The 25,258-nt window shown below is 38.8% G+C and overlaps 2 protein-coding genes across 4 annotated transcripts; one reads left to right on the top strand and one right to left on the bottom strand.

The window, feature by feature from the left end:
• Positions 1 to 99: 99 nt before the first annotated feature.
• Positions 100 to 13,457, bottom strand: fam110d (family with sequence similarity 110 member D). The gene is made up of 2 exons (XM_056762360.1): positions 13,370 to 13,457; positions 100 to 4,025 (listed from the first exon to the last, which is right to left on the bottom strand). Exon 2 carries the CDS (start codon positions 3,406 to 3,408, stop codon positions 2,128 to 2,130), a length of 1,281 nt encoding a protein of 426 aa, XP_056618338.1. The 5' UTR covers positions 3,409 to 4,025; positions 13,370 to 13,457; the 3' UTR covers positions 100 to 2,127.
• LOC130432826 (uncharacterized) lies at positions 13,165 to 24,850 on the top strand. 3 transcript variants are annotated; one of them, XM_056762357.1, is made up of 4 exons: positions 13,165 to 13,186; positions 13,377 to 13,541; positions 18,797 to 18,994; positions 21,879 to 24,850. In XM_056762357.1, exon 4 carries the CDS (start codon positions 22,640 to 22,642, stop codon positions 24,848 to 24,850), a length of 2,211 nt encoding a protein of 736 aa, XP_056618335.1. In that variant the 5' UTR covers positions 13,165 to 13,186; positions 13,377 to 13,541; positions 18,797 to 18,994; positions 21,879 to 22,639. The 3 variants fall into 3 exon arrangements, with proteins under 3 accessions (XP_056618335.1, XP_056618336.1, XP_056618337.1); XM_056762358.1 differs by lacking the exons at positions 13,165 to 13,186; positions 13,377 to 13,541 and having other exon boundaries at positions 18,679 to 18,994; XM_056762359.1 differs by lacking the exons at positions 13,165 to 13,186; positions 13,377 to 13,541; positions 18,797 to 18,994 and adding an exon at positions 19,730 to 20,472.
• The last annotated feature ends 408 nt before the right edge of the window (positions 24,851 to 25,258 follow it).

The following is a 25,258-nucleotide window of genomic DNA, read 5'->3' on the forward strand; positions in this document are numbered from 1 at the left end:
ATGTGTTTACAGGACAAACCCTATGCATGCAAACAAACAGTCTTTTCCATGCATGCATCAGTTAACTAAAATCACTTTCACACTCCAAGAAAACGGTAGTTCAGAAATATACTTTATTTTACTTTACCTGTGAAACATCTCTTTGGATTCAAATCTACATGTCTTTTTTGTAGAAACATATACAAACACACAACTGCTCTGTAAACATGCAGGAGAGAGATCTCAGGTGCTGCTTGACTGTTGGAGGTAAGCCACAAAACAATTTGGAAATGTGGACTGGAAAGATTTGTATTACGCATCACAGTTCCACATGTTTGTTTGCGGGCCGCAGTTTGACCCGAGCACGCCGGCGAGGACCTCTAATCCATTTATCAGTGGTGTGATAGAGACGGATGAATGTCGGGGGATTTAAAGAAGAATCAGTGTCTGGTGAATGTGTTTAGATGGGAGTCAGACGTCTCCTTTAGTTTGAGAACAGATCACCATGTCCTGCATCAGGAGTGTGTGACCCCATCAGTTCTCTTCTTTGGCCTTTCTCCAGTTTGATAAATGTTGGGCGTAACACAAAACCATGATCCTCAAGTGTTCACAGAAGAATGTCAATTATATTATTTTCCTTTAGATGAATGTGGAGAAAAAGCATTTTTATCAGAGTAGTCAAAGCAATGCCTATGTGTGCAATAACATGGGAATGGAGTTTAGGGTTTTGTTTTGGTAGTTTTTAGAAGGATAAAGTGATTGTGTGCCAAACCCTAGAGAACTGTCTACTTGGACGATATTTTTAGCATTTTACATTAGTCAAATATTTAAATAATACAAAATATAATAATAATATCAAGGAAGCAACGATATTACATTTCTCAACCGATACTGATAGACAATTATTTAGAGTGATATCTGCCGATACCGATTCTTTAATGAATATTTCTTTACTTTTTGAATGTTATTACTTCATTGAACATCCAACTGGTGATTTCAATTTTCCTATACAAAGCACAAATTCATTGCATTTTCCTGTCCGCTTTTGATTGAAAGGATATATTGGTTGTATTCAGCTGTTTTTAAACTGTCGTCCGATAACCGATTATTGGCTGATTTATCCGTGCATCTCTAAATAATGTATTATATTAAGCCAAGTTTGATGTGTGCTGTGTCAATCTAAATGAAATCCTGTAGTACACTGTATTTACTATAGTAAATTGTGGTATACTTTAGTAAAAGAATAGTAACTGCTATACTTTGTTATTGTATACTATAGTATAAACTGGTAAATTGATCTACTAAAGTAAGTACTATAGTATACTTCAATGTATGCTATAGTAATGTTTAAACGCAATTTAATTCAGTTACTTATAAATTATGACTGATATGTTATTAGTTCTTTAATACTTGGTTTACCTCATTACTAAGTTGCTTTGGATAAAAGTGTCTGTTAAATGACTAAATGTAAAATTGTGATGCTGACTTAGAAGGCAGCTGCCTATGTAGACAACAAACAGGGTTTGGAACAGAGTATGTGTGCTCATTTCTTTGGCACTCTTAATGAATCAGGTTGCTGTTAACACCCAACATACACTTGATGTTAAAAATAAGTTATTTGATCAGTACATATAGCTCTCTCGCTCTCTCTCTCTCTCACACACTCTCACTCTTTCTCTCCAGTTCAGTGCATTAATATCCCCGCGAGGGGGTCTGTGTGTTTGTTCCAACGCCTGCGTTTAAGGAAGAAAAGGCAACACACAAACCAAACGGGGACAGTTGGGAATTGAGGTACACATGGTTCATTTAGGGCTCATGCGTTAGTCTCCCAGACCCAGTGAAAAGCTTAGTGGTTTCTTTTTGAAATTACAAGATGTTCGTGAAGTTATGTTAAACAAATAACTCTTGTTTCTGTAACAGGACGGACCTTATTTAAGAAGAACAGGAAGTAATATCACTTGTAATACCACATTGTGAATATAGCATCTTCATAAGAAGGTACTGGTTGCGAATGCTAAAGAAATCTCTTAAATACAAATTGTTCATAAAATAAATACAGTATAATCTGCAGTGATCATTTTCTTCAGTGTCAGAATGTTATTCAAGACAACTCTGAAGAATAAAAGTCTTGTTTTTAGTTGTTGTTGATCAAACCGTTGACTCTTTAGGGCCCTCCTGTGCTGCGTTCTTACACCCGTATAGCCACTTAATAACACGTGCGTTTCTCTCAATAATAGACACACCAGTGGGGATCTGTTCGGCGAGCTCATCCTGAAAAAGTCCGTCCCCTGAGTGGCGAGAAAACTCGCTGGGTTCCGAGCCTCCTCCCACGCTCCTCAGGAGCAACGAGAGTGTGTCGATCGAACTGGCGGCTGTTAAAAAGTTATCCGGTCCGAGTCTCTCCACCATATCCAGGTCCAGTCCGCAGAAATCAAAGAAGCGCTCCTGCTCGGACACGGCCAGTGAAAAGCGCAGAAGCAAGTCCGACTTTGAACGTTTTAAATCCGACCTCATTCGTGGAACGACCGGTTTCCACGGGTCCATGTCATTATTGTTACAGTGACCCATGCTGTTTCGTAAAGTGTTAAGCATGCTGTTCTTCGATTGTTTTTCTAGAAAGCCAGAGTTGTCGTTTTCAGGGCGCGGCATCGAGGGATCCCGCTCGGATCTGCTCGATCTCATCGTCTCATTTCCTCCATCGACTGTGTCTCTGTCATTGGACCAGGACATCCGTGAGTCCCCGTCCCGAGACGAAGAGGCCTTCTCTTCACTGATCACCATTTTGTGAGCCGCTTCGCTCGTGCTGTGTTTCTCACGCATGGATCCCTGGAAGAGCCTCCGGACGAAGCTGTAGCCCCTGGCCTCCGCATTGACGTTTCCACCGGGGTTGTCCGGACTCTTGCATTCTTTCTTCTGTCTGTAAATGACCAGCGAGTCCGGGCGCAGCATGCGCTTGCCGGTGCTCCTGCGCATCATGGGAGCGCTGTGCGGGGCGACTAATGGTTTAGTGTTTGGGGTTCTCAGAGAAGGTGCGGGGGGCTTGTTTGCATTGTTTCGGTTGCTTGTTTCCACCTCGCTCTGAAAGTTCTCTTTTCTTGAGTCGCCCTCATTGTCATCACCTGAGAGCTGCGAGGAAGAGGACGGGATTGTTTGTCTGCGTGCGGGGAGGACAGGCGTCGAGGGGGTAGATGTTGTGAAGTTGCGACGGGGTATCGGTGGAGGGGTGGCACAGGGGACTAAAACAGGCTCTTGTTTGGTATTGATTACCTGTTGACTCTTGACGTATTTTGCTTTGTCTGCTTCTAGACGTTCAACAGCGCTGATGGAACGACCCCTGCTTCCGGAATCCATCTGCCGGCGCAGGTAATCCGGACCCTTGTTTAGGAGCCGCAGGGGAGAGGGCGAACCAATGGGGGTTAAGGGTTTCATTTTGACGTTTTGGAAGAACACATCCAATAAGAAAAGACAAAACGGCTGCTTTGTCCTATCCGGAAGTACAGGAATCGTAACGGAAACCAATCAGTTACTTTATGATGATGTTTCTAAATCACTGGGAATTTTTGGGATCCATTTTTAGGATCGTGTCATTCCAAAATTGAGTTATCAGTCTGGGAGGTTTAAGTAACAGTTGGCAGCTGGGCTTTGCTATAATTAGTCACTTTGTTGGGCAGTTTTGCAGGAGACGATCCAATATCTTCATGCTGTATTTACACACACATTTCTATCTAGAGAAATCCTTTCCGCCCAATCCTAAATAAGACGTTCTCTTCACCACAGAGCGGCATAAATAGCAGTCAGCATTCGCTCTGAATACGTCTTTCCTTTTTGTCGTTTCAACCCCTTTATACGTTGAAAGAACCTTTCACCTTGGCTTGTCTTGAGCTAATGAGCTTGACTGTTTGCTTTTTGATATCTGTCTCAGGTCTCTGGGTCGGTCCGCTTTTGTCCTGCGCCGTTCCGCTTGGGTTGACCTGTAGAGCTGGCACCGGGGCACTTCAGAGTTTAACAGACAAGGGTCATGTCCTTTTCCGTCTGTACCTGGAACCCTGCGGAGACAAAAGGTAAAAAGAGTCAGAGTTAACTCTGCTTAGCATTTCTCAAAGAAGGGGCTGACCTCCCAAAACACACGCCATATGGCTGACAGATATTCATGTCTGGGACTACATTGCTTTACGCATGCACTGAACCCACTTTTGCAGAATATGAAAAAAGATATTTTAAAAACGCTGTTATCCAAACCACGTTGAATCCTTCTTAACATTTCTCAAAATATCTTCTTGTGTGTTCCACAGAACAAAGAGTCATACAGGTTTTAATGGACATGAGAGTGAAAATAATGAATAATTTTTTTTGCCAAATTGTCTTAATGTACATTGTACACTCTTGATATATTTGAGATCGTTGGGCTGTAAGCACACAATATTTCACGCATTTACTCTCGAATGCATTTAGAAAGACGCTGTGCATTCATTCTGCAGGGTAATAATGGGCTTCACATCACTTGGTCCGCATTAGTTTAACCCTCATGCCACATTTGCATTCCTTCAGGCCGTTACTACATAATGCATGAGAGCACATGTATTCTAGAGACTCCAAAATGAGCTTATGAAACACAGACATTTCCTCTGATGCTGCACGACTTTTTGTTGCATTCAATTCTGTACATGCTGTGTAGTTACTAAACCTCATAACTCTGTGGATTTACTGCATTAAGAATATTACAAGTACAAACAATTACAATTACAATATTACAATTTTATGTTTAACTGTGTCTTTAGTTTCGAAAAGGAATAGAAAACATGACACATCACAGGAAAAAGAAACTATAAAGTGCCATTTCAGTTACACATGTTCATGTGACCCAATGAACTTTGACGTGTTCTGGTATAACCGTCGTCATTTACTGACCCAGAATTAAACTCGATCCAGGTCTGCCCACTGCCAGCTTTATCTCAACGGAAAAAAAAAACCTCTCCTAAATCAAAACTTTTGAAAAGAATTAATGGCTTTACATAAAAGAGATCTGCATTTATTTCAAATGACTTTCTGTCTTCCAGCCTCTCATGAACCCCCTCTGAAGTCCAACGCAATAAATCCCGTCTGAAGGGGAACTGCAACATTTTCCAGATGTCAGTGAGGACGGGAAAAGCATCTATTGTTTGGGAAAGTTCCGGGAAAGAATTTTGAACAGGTGTTGAGCATGAGAAGCTTCTAGATTTAGAGGCTTTTTAAAGATAGTTGAGTAATAAGAAGTCACACTGTACACAGTATATATTGTACAGAGAATTTTGACTAAACATTGCCTCTTAATATTATATTGACGAAAGCAAAATGTTACATTTTTTACATTTAATTAAAGAAGGTTATTAAGATATTTTTACAACAACATATTTGTTAACATTAGTTAATGCATTAGCTAACAATGAACATAAATATAAATATTTCTGCAGCATTTATTCATCTGAGTTTGTAAATGTTAGCATTTCCTTTTTTTCATGAATAGTAGAATCTCTTAATGTTAGTTTTTGCACAATGAACGAACATCAACAATTGGCATCAAATGACATGAACAAAAATTAATAAATGCTTGACAAAATCTACACTGTTTAGTCTTCATAGAGTTCATGTTGGTTAATGCATGTAATGCAAACAAATTCAATCAGATTATGATTATGTTACTGAATACTAAATATATAATTTCAATCAAACTAAGCAAGTATCTTACCCAATATGAGCTTAACATTATTTAACACGAGGAGGTTTAACAAACCCACTGCAAAAGTGAATTTCTTACTAAGCTTTTTTGTCTTGTTAAAAAGTAAAAGTATCTTAAACGTATTAAGTCAAGAGACATGACCTAACATTTGTCTTGTTAGTGAAAATAAGACATAAGAATTGAGAAAGGGCTTTTATTATCAGTAAAACAAGCTCACTTGATGCTAATAGATTTATATACTGTAAAAGATATCCATCCACATTCCTACGGGAATTTTTGCATATTTATACACATCACTTCTCACAGCATCTGATCTTTTGTCTGTATTCCCCTCATTGGCTCTAAATAAATGAAAGGTAACATTGGCTGTGATCTTTTGACACGTGACCTGCTCTGGTCACTCAGTGGTTTGTAATTAAGCTCTGTTAATTCCGTCTTCTCTCATCTTTCTGACTTTCATGAAGCTGGTGGGCCTGCAGGGGTGATCACAGCCATCCAACAAGGTCAAAGAGAAACCAGATGTGTTCTGTCGGGTTGTATCTAAGACTGGTCTCCTGAAGACCACACGAGAACCAAACCAAGAAACCAAGAACGTAAGACTTTGACTATTTATTCATGCACCTTGGTTGTGTTTTTTCTTGTGCATATTTTAAGACTCGTGGATTTTACATTTACATTTATGAATTTGGCAGACGCTTTTATCCAAAGCGACTTGCATGGTATATGCAATACAATTGTGCAATCCCCTGTGATCAAACCCACGACCTTGCCGTTGTTAATGCCATGCTCTTATCACTGAACTATAGGAAAGCCTTTTTGTGTATTTAAAATATTTTTTTATATTATATTACTCATTAACGCTGTCTTTTCTTCTTTGTCCTGCATGTGTTTGTGATAGAAGAACATTTTCTCAATTCTTCACTAATGTTTTTGACCAGCCAAAGAGTTCCCATGTTGGATTTTTGATCAAAAAGGAACTATAACACCGAGCAACTCGTGCATTATTTATCGGCCCAGACAATAGAGCCCTCTGGGTCTTGAGAGTGAGACCGAATGCTGTGGCTCATTATTAAGAGAAGCCGAGAGAAAGAGATGACATGACAATAAAATTCAACAGAGACTAACCCTCAGAACAAAAGCAGTGGTGGTGTGTATCTCCTGTCTATACTGAGGTGTGGTTTGTCATTATGTAGTTGATGTATGATGTCGGGAGGGCGGGGGTCTCTTTAAACACAACACACCCCCACAGAACCCTCTAAATTCACTCCACATCATGAGGTGGATACTCAACAGAGTCTGTGCTGCTATTGTCATTCAAACGTGCCAAATGTGAGAGTAGAACGTCGGAGACTGATGGGCAGGGTGAGCGGATGGGCGTCTTTTCATCCGGGTCGTGTGACCCTGTTTACACCCGGTTTTGTCTCGGGTGATCCCATCAAACGACGCAGTGATAAACACACTTGTAAACAACTGTTTTATTTAAAAGAGATTGCTGTTTTGACAAATAATTATTTAATGTATTCGTAAAGGTTAGTTTAGTTTAAACATGATATTTTTTTGGGGGAAAAACTCAAAGAAATGAAAAATTGAATTGTTGGCTCGAAATTAATATAAAAATTGACCTTATATAGCAACATAAAAAATGAACAAAATTATTATAAAATGACATAAAATGAACATAGAAAAACTAAAAGTTTAAAAATAAAAGTGAATTTAAAATTTGAATAAACCTACAATCAAAACTATAATAACCTAATTGCATTATTTCATGAATTCAATTATTAAATCCTGACTTGAATAATATAAAGAGAATCAGGATGTTTTTTGTTTCTGTCCTACAATTGTAATACAAAATTACACTTTTTTTTTATAAAGGATCTTTTCGAGACACATGTAAATACCAGATGTCATTAACATTTAGTCAATTAGCAGATGCTTTTAAAGCGACATACAAAATGTAAATGACAATGTGTTTCACTGCCCACTTTTGATCAGATAACCGAAGACCGGATGTCAATACCGGGTGGGAACGGGGCCGTGTTTGGATTAATCTAATCTAAAATGTGAAAATGTTTCTTTGGTCCTTAACTCAATCTGGTGACCTATGAATCATGCGGTGTTAAAAACAGGACCATTAACACCATTGAAGGCCGAGTTAAAGGTTGTTTTGGTCTTATCAACTTGCAGGTTCACACCCTAGAAAAATCACTTTAAGATAACAAAACGTTATGATAAAACTACAAGTGTTAGAAAAACATTGTATTGTTTCATTCAACACACACCCGTCTCACATTGACCTGCTTTACTAATATAACATGATGCGGAGATCAGGAACAGAAGTCTAGGAGCTACCGGCAAGTAAAATGGTGAAGGTCAGGTCATTAAAAGTCTAAAATCTGTGCAAGACAAGGTGATCGGGATGAAGGATCATACATGCCGTGTTTTTTTTTTGTCTTAAAGACTAAAGGTTTTGCTGAAATTTCCCCGTCATAATACACAGACTGATTTTATTATGCATAATACATTTTGCAAAGGGAGCACCGTGTTCTGACTGTGCCCGTATCAAAAGCTCGGCATGTGGAAATGTTTTCTGATCGAAAGCCTCCGACGTGAACTACTTATTTAATAAACCTGAGGCATGTAAAGAAACATAGATCTGACCTGTGCGCATTGAAAAGGCTTTTCAGAAGTATTATTTTGATGTGTTGTGGCAGGATAGAAGGCTAAGTCTTAACTTGATTTCTTTAATCTGCTTTTGTCCGTGTAAGAAAAATCTCCTCTCGGGGCAAAGTGATCACTTTTGTTTTCACTGTTAACACGTATTTCTCAGGATCTGACAAGTCAACACATTTGCTAACCTCCTGTTTTGTCAGCGTGTGGATATTTTCCTTAGAAAAGGGCTTATGCGTGCACTCACACATTTACTTGATATTCTGATGTGCCAGGCACACGTCAAAGCCATCGAAAGTCCAAACAAGTGTTAACAGCCAAACCAATGTAACTTGTCAGGTGCACTAACATCTCCAGAGGGAAAATCCAGTGTGCTGCCCTCCCATCAACCCATTTAATATGACACTGATAATCCTGATCTCTCTTTTCTCTCATTGACAAATGCTCAACTGTACCATTGCCGTCATGTGACCTAAATAACAACCAGCATGTAACACTTCAAAATCAACCATTCGAGACTATGTATATATCAGAAAAAGCAATATAGATCTATTAGCCCTGTTGCTTTGTCAATTTTGTCAATATTATCAAAAATTTGTTTGTTATCAGTTGTTGGTAAGAGAATAATAAATGTAAAGAGCATCATTCGATTTAATCTTTCATTTTACAAAAATAAGAGTACCTCAAGTCTATTATATATAGTATGCTTTAGCAAAATTCAGGTTTAGTTTATATAAGTATACTTTGTGTAGTAATTTTTAAGACTAGTGCACCTGGAAGTGTACTATTTTAATACTGCTTTTTAAATTAAATTGCCCCACTTTTTAGATTTTAAAAGTGTACCTTTAAAAGTGTAACAATAGTAAACTTCAAGCAACAACTAGTTTCCAGTTACATTATTCTGAGATGTGCATCAAACTTAAATTGAATGTATACTTCATCTCTTTGTTTTAAAAAAAAAACTTTCTAAATGAATGGGTTTGTTTTTTTGCGTTTTTGGCCTCCGTATCAACCCTTTTTAGAGGCGTTTTGACAATTCGGAGACACCGTACAAACGGGCGCCAAATTGCGAAAAAAAACACATAGGAAAAAGTACGACTGTATGTGCAAAGACCTTTACTTTTTATAAACTGGGAAATTTCTGATTACTCGGTTTATTTTCTATGCAAAGGTTTTTCTTTGATGTCACTGTACATGTGTTTATATTGGGGAAATGTTTGGATGTTTTCCTCTAGGCCCTGTTGTATCCATTACGTGACACTATCGATTGAATGTTTCATTGCATTGTGAATCAGTGCATCAATATGGACATCAACACAGCCGAATGTGCCTGACTAATTTCAATGATGAGAACGCCAGAGACAGGTTAGGCCTCAGTCGCTCTTTTTCTTTAAATACACCACATGATCATTGCCATTTTCTCTTCCTTCTTAACCTCCAGTGAAGCTTTCAGCTGTCTTCTCTCATTAACAGTCCAGACTCTGAGTGGCATAGAAATAGCCTCAGATCTTGCCTCAGTGCCCCACTACATCATTCAAAGCATCATGCAAAGATCATGTCAGAGCGATGACACACAGTACAGCCTCTTTCATCTGTGCTGAAAGATGGAGGCGGCAGCGATGAATCTGATTGGACCTGACAGGATGGATGATCCGAGGACAATTAAGATGATGTGTGATCATCGCTGCCTTTAAGTCATGTCGGAAGTATTGTGTTTACATGATGAGTGAACTTTAATATCGCCACAATGTCATAAAAACATTCTTTATTTCTCCTACTAATACGTATTAGGAGAAAAAACTGAGTAAGTTGATACTTAAATGAAACACGACTGAGAATTCAATCAAATCTCCTGAGCTACGAAAGGGCAACATCTGATCAACAGGGGTGTATATCGGACTGTTCATAGTGGTACAATACGATAGTGTCAAAATAAAGGTCTCTCGTATCGATATTTCACGTGTGGCATCAATGCATCGAATCGCTGGAAATTTAATCGTTGACAATCCAAATCAGTTTTGTTACACCCCTTATGAGCAATAAAACTCTCTCATCTATGTCGTCATTTCCAGAATCACCGCAGAAATAAGTTGGTTTTGGTCATATACAACTTTTAACGGTGAATTTTTTGCTGTCCAATTAGTTATTGTCATTGACAAATAGCAATGAAGCTCGCCCAGAACAATTCATTCAGACAATTTATGAGGCGCCTATCCTATTATTCTCTGTGTGGCAGCGCAAAAAGCATCAATTATGCATCTCATGCATCATCTGCTCCTCATTTTGTTGCATTAGTGCTAAAAACCTTTTAGTCCATGTCAGCAAGTATAAAACCAGAAAGAAATATAAAATCGCCCCTAGCATCCTTTTTTCTCCAATTGAAATCAGTTGAGCGTATACGGCACATCTAATTTAGATTTCCAAGCTTTTAAGTAGAAAGTTCCCAGAAGGACATGAGACTGACCCGCTCTCACAGCTGTCAGACCGACCACCTGGGGTTCCTTTCAGATTTGCTGATTTAATATTAATAATAACACGAATAAATAAATCATGAGGTTTATAAGTAATAGATGCAATGGTGAAAGGAAAAAAACAAGAGGACTAGGTGTGCAGGGAGTGAAATGAATGAGTCAACCCATAACAAGCACACATAAAGACGCGGAGACGGGACCCTTCACCCTGTCATTAGTAACCGGAGCTTCGCTCTTACTGCGGGGGGTTTAACACACAGCCGTCCTGCAACCACACATTAGCACTACAAATCTAACGTTTTCTTTTGGGGAAATGACTGTTTACATGATTACACTCGAGGAGAAAATAGCAGACTGAAAGACAAGCAACATTTGGCTTTGAGAAGTTCCAACAACAACAAAAAAACCAGCTGTCGGGTTACCCATAAACTCAGAGGTAGAGACTGATGTGATCAGAGGTTTGTTTCTCGTTTAAGGTTCATTTCCAGTCACAGATCAAGGCTCATGGGGTCTTACAGGACCTTATGTTGGCCATCATCCCCTCCAGGTCATCTCAGTGATGTCAGAGTTGTCAATGGATCAGATGAGAGATGGGGACGGGCCGGGTCTGGCACACATCGGTTCTGCCCTGGAGCTCTCGCTGACACTAATAAAAAGTGTGCATGCCTGCTTTTACCTTCAAAAGACTTTTAAGAGCTTGTTACTTCTGGGCCTGTTGGACGTCATCATTTGTGTGTGACGTCTGATCATTTGGCAATACTGCAAAAAGTTTGACGTGGTTTTTACTAATCTTTGTGTACAAATATATAGCTTTAGATCTATCAAACTTTCAAATTAATTTAGATTATATAGACAGATTATATAGATTATATATATATTTAAAAATATATATATATAGACAGGATGATCAAGTCTTTGGATGAGAAATGTCTCTGAGTTCATATTAAACACACTAATCTTTTCATTGCGGTTCAGATATGAGTTTGTGACATAGTTTTGATCCCTTTTGTAAGACTTCAGTAAGTTTCCATATGTTCTTTACGCTCATTGGTGTCTAGGTAAGAATATCAACATTAAAGAGATCTCATCTGTGATTTTTCTCTCTTGTAGGAAAGAAAAGTAACGCTGGTCTTCCCAGCTACAGTTACAAGAAATGTCTTCAAACACATTCTTGAGATGGAAAGTGCTACAGAGAAGCATCACGGCTCTCAGCATCACACCAGTATTTACATTTTACACCCAACAGGCTGAGACGAAAGAGACAAAGAGCAAAACCTCACCATAGACACGTGTTTATCCTATTTTAGAAAAAGACAATACACCAGCATGAGCGAACTTCACCGGTGTGGCTGAAGAACAGGTGAAATCCCAGCGTTCGGTTTAGTTTTATGGTGTGTTTAGACTAACCCTGAGGGCTTTATAGTGCTGACCTGGCAGAAAGTGAATGCACGGTCTGCACATCTCACCCAAATAAAACCTATTTGGTGGGAGGGTTAAAATAGCCAGATCTATAAACAATGTTGTTAAGCGTCACAAAACAAACTGTTTGGGGCTATGGTTGTCATGCTTTCCAAAAACACACATGCTCACTTTACTTTGCCTTAGTTGCAGATCTCTTTAACACATCTCACATTACACTAATCTGACTTTAGACTCTTACTCTGAGTGCTTTAACTCTGTAAACATTATAAACTTTCATGATTTCGGCAGATGTCATATTCCACTCTTTCTAAAAACATAAATAACTCTAAGAAAGCTATTAGTTTAACACCCTTTGAGTGTAAAACATGTGTTTATGGGCCTGTTAAAACATAATTCTACTATTTGAAATTATTCACCAAATACGGAAACAGCAAAAGGATGCTTTAGCAATAGAATTTGGGGGTGGAGGTAACTGTTTGACGCAACAATGGCCGACTGGGGAATGTCTTCACTATTTTACCACTGTTTTATATCCTAAACAATACAACCTTTATTTTTCTTAAATAAACTTATGTTATAAATCATACTGTAGCATTACAAACATGAACAATACTGAAAACTGAAAAATACGTAAACATCAAAACATATTTACAGTAAAATGTCCTCGTGGTCTAATTCACAATATAGGCTAATAAAGTTCCGAAATATTTACGACACATGTGTGTGTTTGTGTCATGAAAACGAAGTGCTAATTTAGTTAACGTTATTAAAACAAAACACGGACTTTATCCATAATCTGTACTTCGCACTCATTCCACACATAACTTCATCTCTTTAAATCTCCAATGGCATCAGAATAAAAAACAATTAACACAAGTTTCATTCATATCCAAACTGCAAACTCACGAAAAGAAAAGGCCGATTAAAAGTAAATGTTATACGCCACGTCTAGATCTAAACTCAGACAAGTGCATTAAAAGTGAAGAATGATTAATTTAACGTCCTTCACGAGTTTATTTCGTCGCGAAAATGACGCGAGATTTCTGACTTTTGACCATCGCCTCAGAATCTAATATGAGTAGTAATATAATAAGTGTTTTTTTATTCTTACCTTACAGTGTGATCCGTCTCCACGTTTAAAAGCGTGTTATTCCCCACATGAGAACTCGACTGGAGCTGATGCAGCTGGCACGAGCCGCGCGCACTGACTGAATACTGGAGGCGCGCTCGTTTCTCATGCTTGTGAGGCGCGAGACCATCCCACCACGACACGGGGCGGACAGGTACGAGCCTCTAAACACCCCCACACATAACATCTGTACAACTTGTGTTTATGTATGTTGCGTATAAATGTGTACTTTTATTTTATGTGAAGATAAACGTGTGATGTTTTTACCTCATTCAGCTCATATAAATGATCTTGCTGGCTTACGATAAACTATTCTGTGTGTTCAAACGTTTAGGGTCAGAATAAAAGTAAACTTAAAACACCAAAAGGTATAATCGTATGATTTTGGGGAATTGTCTTGTGACTAAAAAGTTATCTTTCGTATTCATCAGTTTACACAATTGTGCTTTTCTCAAAGTTTTCCAAAGGTCTCACATATGCTCTTACTGACTGATTCGTTTAAGAAGACATAAAATCTTACTTTTTTAATGTAATTAATATGTTTGTCTACAAAACTAATTTTGAGGAAGGAGTTAAGGAGTTTTTTTAAGCTCAAGAGAAACATTTCACTCAATTGACTCCAAACGTATTAACTGTGGTGTTTATCTCCACACTACATTGTACAGTAATGTCAAAACAAGCAGGGTTTATTTAAAATATAGCTTTAACAAAAGAAGTTTGTTCGAATAAAAGGGATAGTTCACGCAAAAAACTCTCGAAAAACGTTAATGTTTGGTTAAACACAGAGAAACGTATTTGGAAGAATGCTGAAACAGTTCTTGGGCACCATTGACTACCATAGTTTAGTAGCAAATATTACAATTGTAGTCAAGTGTCCCAGAACTGTTCGCTTCTATACATTCTTCCAAATATATTCTTCTGTTCAACAGAAGAAAAAAATAAGTAGTAATTTTTCTTATGGTAGTCAATGGGGTCTGAGAACTGTTTGGTTACAAGCATTCTTCCAAATATCTTTCTCTGTAAATGATGGCAAAATTTCCATTTTGGGCTGAACTGTCCCTTTAAAGTGATAAAAAAATATAAAAGCTTTTGCACACGTGTCCATGTGATTGAGCTCACCTGTTGTTCATACATGTTGTATTTTTGAATAATTGACTTCATACATCTGACACCTGTCGGTGAAGGTAGTTATGTGTAAAAAATGTGTGATATTGTCTCTTGTTGATATGTAAAGCATTCATATAGATTATGACTTTGCCTGGGGCTGACTTTTGAAAAATGCATTTAAACTGCTAATTCTAGTGTTGGTAAATCTAAACAGAGAAAATCTAAACATATATGACTTTGTTTTGCACAGATTTCACAGATATACAGTGTGGACGGTGAATAGATAACTGGAGATAAATGAATAATAACCATGATAATCTATCACCAATGTCTTTTTTTTCTAGCAAACATTACTCAGAAACGTTCACAACAACCGTCTGCGTCTGAGCCATTCTTCACGCGGTCATGAAAGAAAGTGAAGATTAGATTAAACATTGAGGGTTTGTTGTACTTTGACTCGTGTTGTTGTGATTGTTCAAGGTACAATGAGCCTCACGGGGGTCCGTCAGGAGATCAGGGCTGGGGTGTAAAGAGACCAGTGACCGGGGGGTGGGTCCCACGTCTGCCTTTTCTTCATGTATAACTGTCCACTTAAGAAATCATGTTGCATTTCTGCACATCCTTGCACATTTGGAAAAAGAAACTTTGTCAGTATGACCTCAGGCATCCCATGCTATTTTTGCTGTTCTTCTTTGCTGATCCAGATCTCCGCAACACATCTGTAAGTAGAAACCCAACACCGTTTAACCCGCTCCTGATACCCCACTGACCCTTGACCTAAACCCAGGGGACCCTGGAAACCAGACTTCCTGAAGGCCACCGCATGTGGGGCGGTAAGGGCCCTGACCCGTGTGACAGCATCGCATGCCGTGTCTCTGGAGCGATGAAATCATCTTTTAAACGTCAGTTCTGTGCTGTTGTTCCCCTGCTCGGGTGGCTCTTCTCACAGTAGCAGGTGATGAAATCCACACACAATCTGCGGTGCCGGGCAGCTGTTTACTTCCTATTATCATGCGCCGCTAATCTCTGATGATCGTGTAGGAGAAGACGAATAATGACACGGACAATGTCCGGCTGTCCATGATTGTCTGATAATGGGCCTGTTTACTTGTTATGTCCCAATAATCAACCTGTGAATAGATTTCAATGGATGGTTGAAAATCTAGAGAAGATCAGGGTTTTGGATTTACAATGCAGATACATTGACAATAGAGACGAGGTGAAGTTATAACGTTTCACAGACGGTTTGAGGATCTAGAGGAGATCAAGGGTTTAGTCACAGCCTCTTATTAATACACTGTGAAAGATTTAACTTGTAAAATGTTCTTCCTACAAAGATAATAAAGTGACTTGAACATAATCAGCCTAAATATGTTTCTAACAAAGATTATTTTTGTTGAATGGATTTAGATTCTCAAGTTTTGGGCCAAAATTTGTCAGAAAGTTTGGGTGACTTGCAAAGTGGTGTCATCTGAACAAACAATAGCAAAGCAACAGTTCAATTGTGTTTTTAATGGCTTAATTAACGTCTTAATATTGTTGTTACTGTTATTTATCTGTTTTGTTTAGAGTTTTTTAATGAATGATGGTTTTTGATTATTATCATGGTTGAGGTTTGTGCGTTCAATGTTGAGGTGTAAATGCATGACACAACGGTACAACCGGTATTTTCTATTTAAGTTCAGCCCACAATAAAGATTTAGTTCTGTTGTTCATTAGGTAAACTTGTCTATGTTGTGACAACTTATGACTTAAACGTATTCTTTCAGGTCAAGTGGCTTGTGATGGGTTGGCTTATTATTTTAAGTTGACTGACCTATTTTTTTGACGGTGTACTTTTCATTGTTTAAATGTTGGCAGAACCCACAGACAGATGTGAAGGGTGACCAATTTTTATTTCAAAAAATAAAAAGGACAAAATATGGAGATAAAAGGTTTCCTTCTTACATAAGTTGTTTGTTGGTGAAATGTTTTTGATGCACAGCTCTCAGTCAGTTTCTGAAGATATCTCACTTTGGACTCTTTTCTCTCTGCCCTGACCTTTGACCTACCACACTCTTACCTACCCCATCACCACGGCTTTTGTTTAGTGTCAACATCTGGTGTGGAGTTCCGCGTCCTCATGTTGTTTTGTTTAGCGCTCGTAATCTCCCAGTTGAGAAACAGAACCACGAAGAAAATCCTCCCGGCCCGACTGTGTCTCGCATTGTTGACTTCAATGGCTTATGTTGTTTGGTCTGGTGAGGACGACGTCTTCCAAGCTTTGATTGATTATTTGATTGATAGAGAGAGTTGGACAGATTGTTTGTCTTCTGGTTCTGTGACCGGATCTCTGATCTTCTCTCCATGTGTTTTCAAACTCTCTAGACCTTAATGGTGTTTGGCAAAATCAAACCAAATCCAAATGATGTTCAGATGTTAACCACTCTGTGCTAGCAAAATAAACCTTCGCAATCACACCTGGTTCAAAGTTTAACAGCAATTCAATTCAATTTTATTTACATGCCTCTTTTCACAATGTCCTATGTTCCAAAACAGCTTTACAGGAGAAAAAAAAAACGTTTTACATGTTTCTATTTTATAATCAGAACTTCCAAACATGGTTTTGCTCATTAATATAGAGTCTAAAAACAGATTAAATCCAGCTTGGATTCTGTTTGGATGAGCAGTGTTGTACAATACATTTAAACGTGAATACAAAAGGATTTATTTACACCAGCAGATATCAGGAGACCTGGCGTTTGTCTACACTTTCACACTTCTAAATATAATGTCACAATCTGATGTCTAGACATCTGTTTCAAGAGTCTACTTCATGATAGTGGAAATAGAATACAACATCATGCAGTATTTTTCTTAAAGTGTACATTTTGAACACAAAAGAGCTCGAGAATATTTCTATCGTACCATCAACAGGACACATTCCCTCAAAGGTCTGCCAAAAACTTTATTTCATGAACATTTTCATTGATAGAATGGGATGTTTGAAATATTCAGAAATACCATTTTCATGAATTAACCGGAGTGTTGCAAAATGACATATTTAAAGTGAAATTAAAAATGACAATGCCTATTTTGCAGCGTTTATTTTAAATAAATTATCAATGTGGGTCATTCTCTTTTAGAAAATTTGTGTGTACTCATAATCTTAACTTAAAATGTGAAAATGCACTATGTAGTGACTATCCATCTTAAATGACGTATGTTATATGGCTTGGGCCGAGCATCCGTTAACTACTCCCCTTCAACTTTCAGTCTGCTGCCAGTTCCATGTCAAAATGCAACGGCTATTTTATATATCCAGTCAAATCGTAGCGAAAGATGACGCCCACTATTTTCTCATCAGAGAAATTCCATTTCACTCATAAATGCGTCAAAATATAGAAGTAAAAACGATCGCAACTTCTGGTTCTCTGGGACTTTTATATGGGATGAGCAAAAGCTGACCTGCAGGGAAACCTCCCAATAAATCTATTATAGTTCATTTTTTATTATAGTCTTTTAAGTAAAATGTTTAAATAAAGCTCAAAATTCAGGCAAAATTTTTGTTTTGTTTCATTGTGTTCATATGTTTATCCAACGGTGTTAGTAAATACATAAGTATTTAAAAAATTTAGTTCAAAGGACAGAATTTATGACAAATATAATGTTTTAAAGCCGTTTTGAACTAGATGCTTGAAATCTTTTTACATAATTACTGCTGCAGAACACGAGCATTGGTGTATTTGGACATTGTCACATGGTTATCTTAATATTAAAATGTTTTTATAAGTTTACTTACAGCGGCTAGTATACATTTATTCATTTGATCAGACGCTTTTATCCAAAGCGATTTACATGTAGGTGAGAATATAAACATGCCAAACAATCCTGTTAGTTTAAAATGCCATGCTACTAGGAGGATTAAAGCTGGAGTAAGCAAAGGAGAGAATGAACAACAATATATATATATTTTTTGGACAGACAGTCAGACAGTTATAGCACGAGACGCAATCTTTATTGTCTATTGTGTAACACATAGGACATGAGTGTTATCTGAATATCTCTTTGTTTTCTCTTATTTTCAATGGTGGAGTATTGCTGTGTGTCTATGCAGAGTTTGGCACATTTCTGGTTTTGTGTCTAACAGCACAACACCGCATGCAAACAAACAACACAACTCATTTTTGCTGGATTTAGACTCTGGTGGTCTCTCTCCACACCTCCCATTGTCATGTCTTTCTCCGGTGGCCTCTCCTGATGTTTGTGGCGGTCGGGAAACACATCCTCACCATCTTTTCTTCCATTATTCTGTGTGTTTAGATGTAGCTGCGCTCAGGTGGAGAAGCATCATCACCCGTCCTGTTCCCAAAACACGCTGCTAAGTGGACAGGGCTTGTAAGAACAAGAGATGAGGAGATTGGACCTTGTTCCTGTGATTTTGGATCCAGTGTCTTCTTTTCTATTACTGGTGCATGACAAGCTCGTGTCTTCAAATGAACATTTGGGAAGGATTGAAAGGTATGCGACTTTAAAAAAAGAAGACGCAAACCCCCGCTATTTCAACAAAACGGTACAAGTCTGTTATTATTAACACCCTTGTGATTTCTCAAACAAGCATCCTTTTCCCTGTTCCATAGAGTACCAAAGAAGGGCATGATAAAGGAAACATAAATTAATAAAAACAATCATTCTGATAATCATTTATAGGATTGCACCGAATGTTTGGCAACCAAAATGAATTAGAAAAAATAATAATTAATTTACATGTTCTACTCAATTATATTTGAAGTTATGTTTTAATATATTGAAAAGCAAAGACAAAATATAAAAAGCCCATTTTGACCATTTTATGTAATAGTAAAAAGATAACTAAATAAATAGAGGAAATGCGAAAAAACTGTGTTCTTGATTCGGCCAAGTCATATATATTTTTTGGTTTCGGCCAACAATTTTCAATTCAGTTTATCCTAAATCATTTAGTGGTGAACTGTTTCTTTAATTCACAGAGACTGGTTTCACTGGTTGATTCAGTGTTATTGTACTTTCTGCTTAGATAGATTCAGGGAACTGCATTAAAGCGATACCAGTAAAACCTTTTATAGGTCAAACAGGAAGTGAGCTCATAAAGGACAGGATGTGGGCCATTATTTCCCTTCATAGGTTGCCTCCAGCACCGGATGCTGTCTGTTTACTCAACCTCATGTGCTCCTATTCTTTCTTTCAGGCTGTGATTATTGTGTATAATTCTGATCATATTCTGTGTACTATGGGGCTTTTTATTTACCCCGATTATAAAGAAGTATTCATAGGAATGTTTGTAACAAAGACGTGTTAGTAGATCAGAAATCACATTAACTTAGAGATGAGTATTGGAGTAGATCAGAGAGTAGATCAGAAATCACATTAACTTAGAGATGAGTATTGGAACGATAAGATTGTTTGAATGATATAATCAATACATTTATGCATGATTCTTGACTTTATGAACTATTTTAATCATTTTCAGTAATACAAAATCCAGGGATGGTGTGAAGGCCAGACCCAAATAAATTATAGCACAGCTCATTTTTGAAAAGCCAGATGGCACAACTTATTTTTTAAAAAATTAAGTCAAGGTTGAGATTCCACTATTAGACATGAAACCTTGTTGCCTAAAGATAATGGTGGCAGACAAGGACAGTTAGGATGATAAAAAATAAAGTTGATAACGGGTAATTACCTGATTGGTTCACCTTTGAAAAGTTTCACTATAAGTAGAGGCTGGAAAACACCAAGTTTTCAGATGTTTAGGGGACTTGGAACATCTCACTTTGTTTGACTTGTACAAATAAAGTTGAAACTTTGACACCTGGACCTTCCTTGTCTGAGCAATTTTTTGAGCTTGAAGATCAACATTTTCCACAACATATTTTTGGCGCCCAACGTGGGGCTGGGCAGAGGCTGAAGGCATCGGACGACACCCGGGGGCGAATCATCCGGCTGACTGCACAGATCAGGTGAGCATGCTTTTGCTTAAAGTGTAAATTTTTATATCTGTGTGGTCTGCCGGAGGTGAGTTCTGGGTAGAGTTGATGTCTATAAAAAGCTTCTCCAGTCTAAGAACTAATTGACACTAATATTGCAGGAGGGCCCCAGGTCTCAAAGTAAAGAATGAACGAAGGCGAATGAATGATGTCTAGACATAATGTAAATAAGTGTTACCTGTTTTGAGAAGGTAACGGCCTTTAGTGAGTGGGCCATGTAAATAAGTGTTACCTGTTTTGAGAAGGTAACGGCCTTTAGTGAGTGGGCCATGTAAATAAGTGTTACCTGTTTTGAGAAGGTAACGGCCTTTAGTGAGTGGGCCATGTAAATAAGTGTTACCTGTTTTGAGAAGGTAACGGCCTTTAGTGAGTGGGCCATGTAAATAAGTCTTACCCGTTTTGAGAGGGTATTTGCCTGCTTGGAGAAGGCATGTATTTATTGTGAATTTACTGCAAAGAAGAGAACCACGTGGGGATGTAGAATAGTTCTGTTTGTCTGTGTCAGTGTCAGTGTCTAAAGAAATGGAGAGAGTAGGAAGGAGGGGCTGCTGGCCACAGTCCCAGAATGAGCGGTGACTATGTGTGTGTGAGAAAGCATGTGTAAAGGAGCAAGGGAGAGAATAGATAACTATAAAACTATAATAAGTAAAGCTTTTTATTTTAAAAGGAATGAGTTTAAGATATAAATAAGAGTTATGAATGTATTTTGGTAATAATTTGATTATAGATAATATGATACTTTGAAAAAATAAGAAAATGTCATTGTATGCTGATATATTGTGACCAAAGTAAAAAAGAATACGAGGTGTATAGGAGACGATCAGGGCATTGCCTTGTGAGAGCTCATATAGGACAAACACCCAGATAAAAGAAGGTGATATATTAGGGATGATCACGGCTGAAAGGCTGTGTGAGAACCAACATAGGAAAATCACCCATGGTCACAATATGATGCATGTACTGCATTTTTTCTAAGCAAATGGAATAATAAAAGATACGATAGTAACAAAAGTTATAAAAGCAGAAATACTTTGAGTCTAGATCTGAAAGTATCTGATTTATTAGTCTCAACCAAATACATTTTTAGTTGAGCTGTAAGAGTATTCCCCCTGGGAAAAATTGAGTCTTATAATTTCTAGCATCAAGTTTTATAAAACTACCCTTCCCCAATAGCTACTGTGTTTTATTTTTATTTTATTGCAGCATATTGGAGGATTAACATTGAGGTTTTTGATAATTACTCTTCTTATTGATTATTATAGAATGGTATGAAACTCTCATTGCCCATATTGATCAATGATCTTAAATTAATGGTTAAATTTCATGTCTTAAACTTTTTCCCCATTGGTGATTTTTGCTTTATGTTGTTTTTATTTCAGTGCACTGCATTACAGTTGCATGGCTGAAGAGGGGCCAGGCCTTGATTATGAAAGAAGAGAGGCCTTTCATACTAAGATACTGACGCTAAGAAAAGTACTTTTTGAAACTAAGGGAATTGGAAATCATTTTTGGGAAGAAGATACATACATTGATGCCCAGGGGATAGAACAAATTCTGTTAGAAGAAAGAAAAGACTGGTACCTGAGTCAACTGACAGAGATTCGAAATCTAGAAATTGCCCAATCGGAGTGGCCTTACATAAATTGGGAAGAGATTGTTAAAAATTGTTGTAAAGTAAATGTATTGAATCACTACCTGAATGAAGTCTGTGCTTACCAGCATAACAGATCTAATTGTCCCTCAGGTCTGACTGCGAGAACTTTATTGGTTCAAAGGATCCCTATTGGTAGGCTCACAGGGGCTTACTTTGAGATAGGAGAGCTGCAGGGGTTTTCCTTAGGGCGAGGACAAACTGGGCGGCTTATTGGTTTCCCCGAGGTGAGAGTCTATGCAGAAACTCGATATGTAAATTGGACAAGCAAGACACTGTGTACTTGGAATGAAATTGGAGAAGTGGTTCCTCAACAGTTTGTGGCAGTAACTTTGAAAAAATTGGTGATGGAAATAGCCCCAGAGAACCCTAGGTCTTGGTTTGCACCTTAATGCTTAAATAAACAAATGAAAAACATTTAAAATCTCTGTATTTTCACTTTATAATAATACATTTAAGAATAATACTGATTTGTGCATTGTTTTAAGTATGTCATCCACCCCTGTAGATTTGTTGGGGTCCAGATACCCGGTATGCAAAAATTCAATAGAAAGAATATCTAAAAAATGGGCCGCAAGAACCAAAAACTTGAGAACAATATGGCCAGAAAATGGTACCTTTGATGTAGCAGTGTGTGAGGAAATGGAGGGATTAATTAAAAATTATAAACCAAAAGACAGTAGCAAAAAACGAGAAGAAAAGAGAAAATTAGAACAGGAAGTACTCAACCTGTTCAGAAACGAAGGAGTTAATTTCCTGAAAAATATGAGAAAAATAAGAGAAGTGTTAAAAAAGGATGATGAGAAGAATGAAGAAAACTTTGAGAAAATGACTCAGCCACCTCCCTATGAACCTCCCAGCCAAAAGTTAGAAAAGATACAAACATCAACCCAAATGCCAATGGTAGCAATATCAGGAGATGTCAAAATAGAAGGGCAGGTAGAAATAGGTACAGAATCACCTGATAGAAGGGAAGCAGAAAAGAGAAAAGGTGACAGGGCAAGTCAACAATCCCCAGTTTATAGAGACCCAGAAGATGAGGAAGGCAGAGGTGCATGCAGTCCCGATCCTTATAGAGAACTGGCAGAGGCACTGAAAAACATGACAAAGAGACGTGAGGAGACCTACGAAAGTATGACAGAAGATCTAATGCAAATACATACAGATTCTGCACATGCTTTAAGTCAAGTTTCAGGCAACGCCTCAGAAGAAGAAGATGAGGAAGAAGACGATGCCGTAAAAGCCAGTAGCCAAGAAAGGACACGCCAGCCAGCGAGCAACCAAAGAGTCCGTTCGAGAGCGGCCACAAGAAGTCTGCCAAAAGGGGAGCGAAAGCTGGTCACAGGCAGTCTCTATCTCCAGGATGCAGACCTCGAACCGTGGCTACTGCCCTGGACCCGAACTCCAGAAGGGAGACTGAGAAGATCTGCAAGTACCACCCTCCTTCCTGAAGCCACAATACCGAAGTCACGCGGCACCAAAGAAGGGAAGCAGTTCCCCATACTGATAAAAGGGGCTCAAGCACAATACGTGCCATGGGCATCTCAAGACCTGGATGGACTGGTTGCACGTCTACCAAACCTAGATGAAGGGGCAGGCAAGTGGATAAGAATGCTGGAGGAGGAGACAACAGGGAAGCTATTGGCATTGGGGGATATCAAAGCACTCCTTGCCAAATGCGTGGGAAGTTCCAAGCTGAATGAACTTTTAAGAGCAGCACACATCCGAGCGATTGACATCCCAGATCTTGATGGACACCCATTCGACAGATATAGAAGGGATATATGGCAGGGGTTACGAGACGAATTTCCCAATCGCATCGATCCCAGAGCACTCAAGGGAGAACAGATGGGAGAAGAAGAGAACCCTGCCACATACATACAGAAACAACTGAGGAAGTGGAAGCAAGAACTTGAAAGAGATCCTGAAGAAGACTTATTGATGACGACATTGTTCAGGAATGCTGTTGTTGATGCAATGCCTCCGCTAGTTAAGACCAAGCTGGAAGATGTAGTGGGTCTGAACTCCAAGTCACATAAAGAGTTCTGTGATCATGTGACCCATGCAGTCAGACAGTATAGAAGTAATGAACTAAAGCTGAGGAACCAAGAAAAAGAACTTCAAAGAAAACTGGTACAGCTGCAGCTCGAAGAACTGGCAAGAAAGAAAAAGACGCAAGCCATGGTCAAAGACAAAGATGAAGAAAAAGATCATGCAGCAATGATGGCTCCAGTAAATGTCCCAGTTCCTATGACACAGCAACCGGGTGCAGTCACTGTGCAACAGATACCTGGAAGTGGACCTCAGCAGCCAGCACCTATCGTCATCTATGTGAAGCCTGAACAACAAAATAGATTTGGCCCAAGACCTGGGCAGGGAGAGCAAGGAAGACAGAATAGAGGAAGGAACTCATGCTGGGGATGTGGTCAACAGGGGCACAACAGAAGAGACTGTCCTACCAACCCTTGGAATACAAACCAGCAACAGAGTTCCCAATGGCAAGCAGGCCAACCACAACGACCTCCATGGCAAGGTCAGAGGCAGCAGCGACCCCCAGGGCAGGAAGGGCAACAGCAACCCCAATGGCAAGAGCAGAATCAACAGGGACCCCGCTGGCAGGACCAACAAAATCAACCAGAACAAGGACAACAGCAACAGGGACCAGTCAACCCATGGCGTGGTCCAGATATCGGATACTAGGGCTGCCAAGAAGATCCTACGGGGAGGGGTCAGCACCCACTGATAACGGAAGATGCTGACACAGAACCGATGCTGCAGGTCAATATTGAAGGCAAGAACACACCAATGATGATAGACACTGGAGCAACTTATACCTGTATAAGTTCAAGTCATGCCTCACACCTCCCCATGTCTGGCAAGTTCGCAAAGACAGTAGGATTTTCCGGGCAAACGCAGCTAATTCCAATAACGGCTCCAGTGCGTCTGAGGACAAAGGACAAAGAAGTAACTCTGCCTATTCTAGTATCAGAACAGACCCCTGTTAATCTGCTAGGGAGGGACGCCCTATGTAAACTAAAGCTACAAATATCATGTTCCCCTGAAGGTATTTACATAAGCAGCAAGGGAGTTAGGCAAATGGTAGTCACA

The sequence above is a fragment of the Triplophysa dalaica genome, chromosome 12, assembly GCF_015846415.1.
Source record: "Triplophysa dalaica isolate WHDGS20190420 chromosome 12, ASM1584641v1, whole genome shotgun sequence".
Classification (NCBI taxonomy): Eukaryota; Metazoa; Chordata; class Actinopteri; order Cypriniformes; family Nemacheilidae; genus Triplophysa; species Triplophysa dalaica.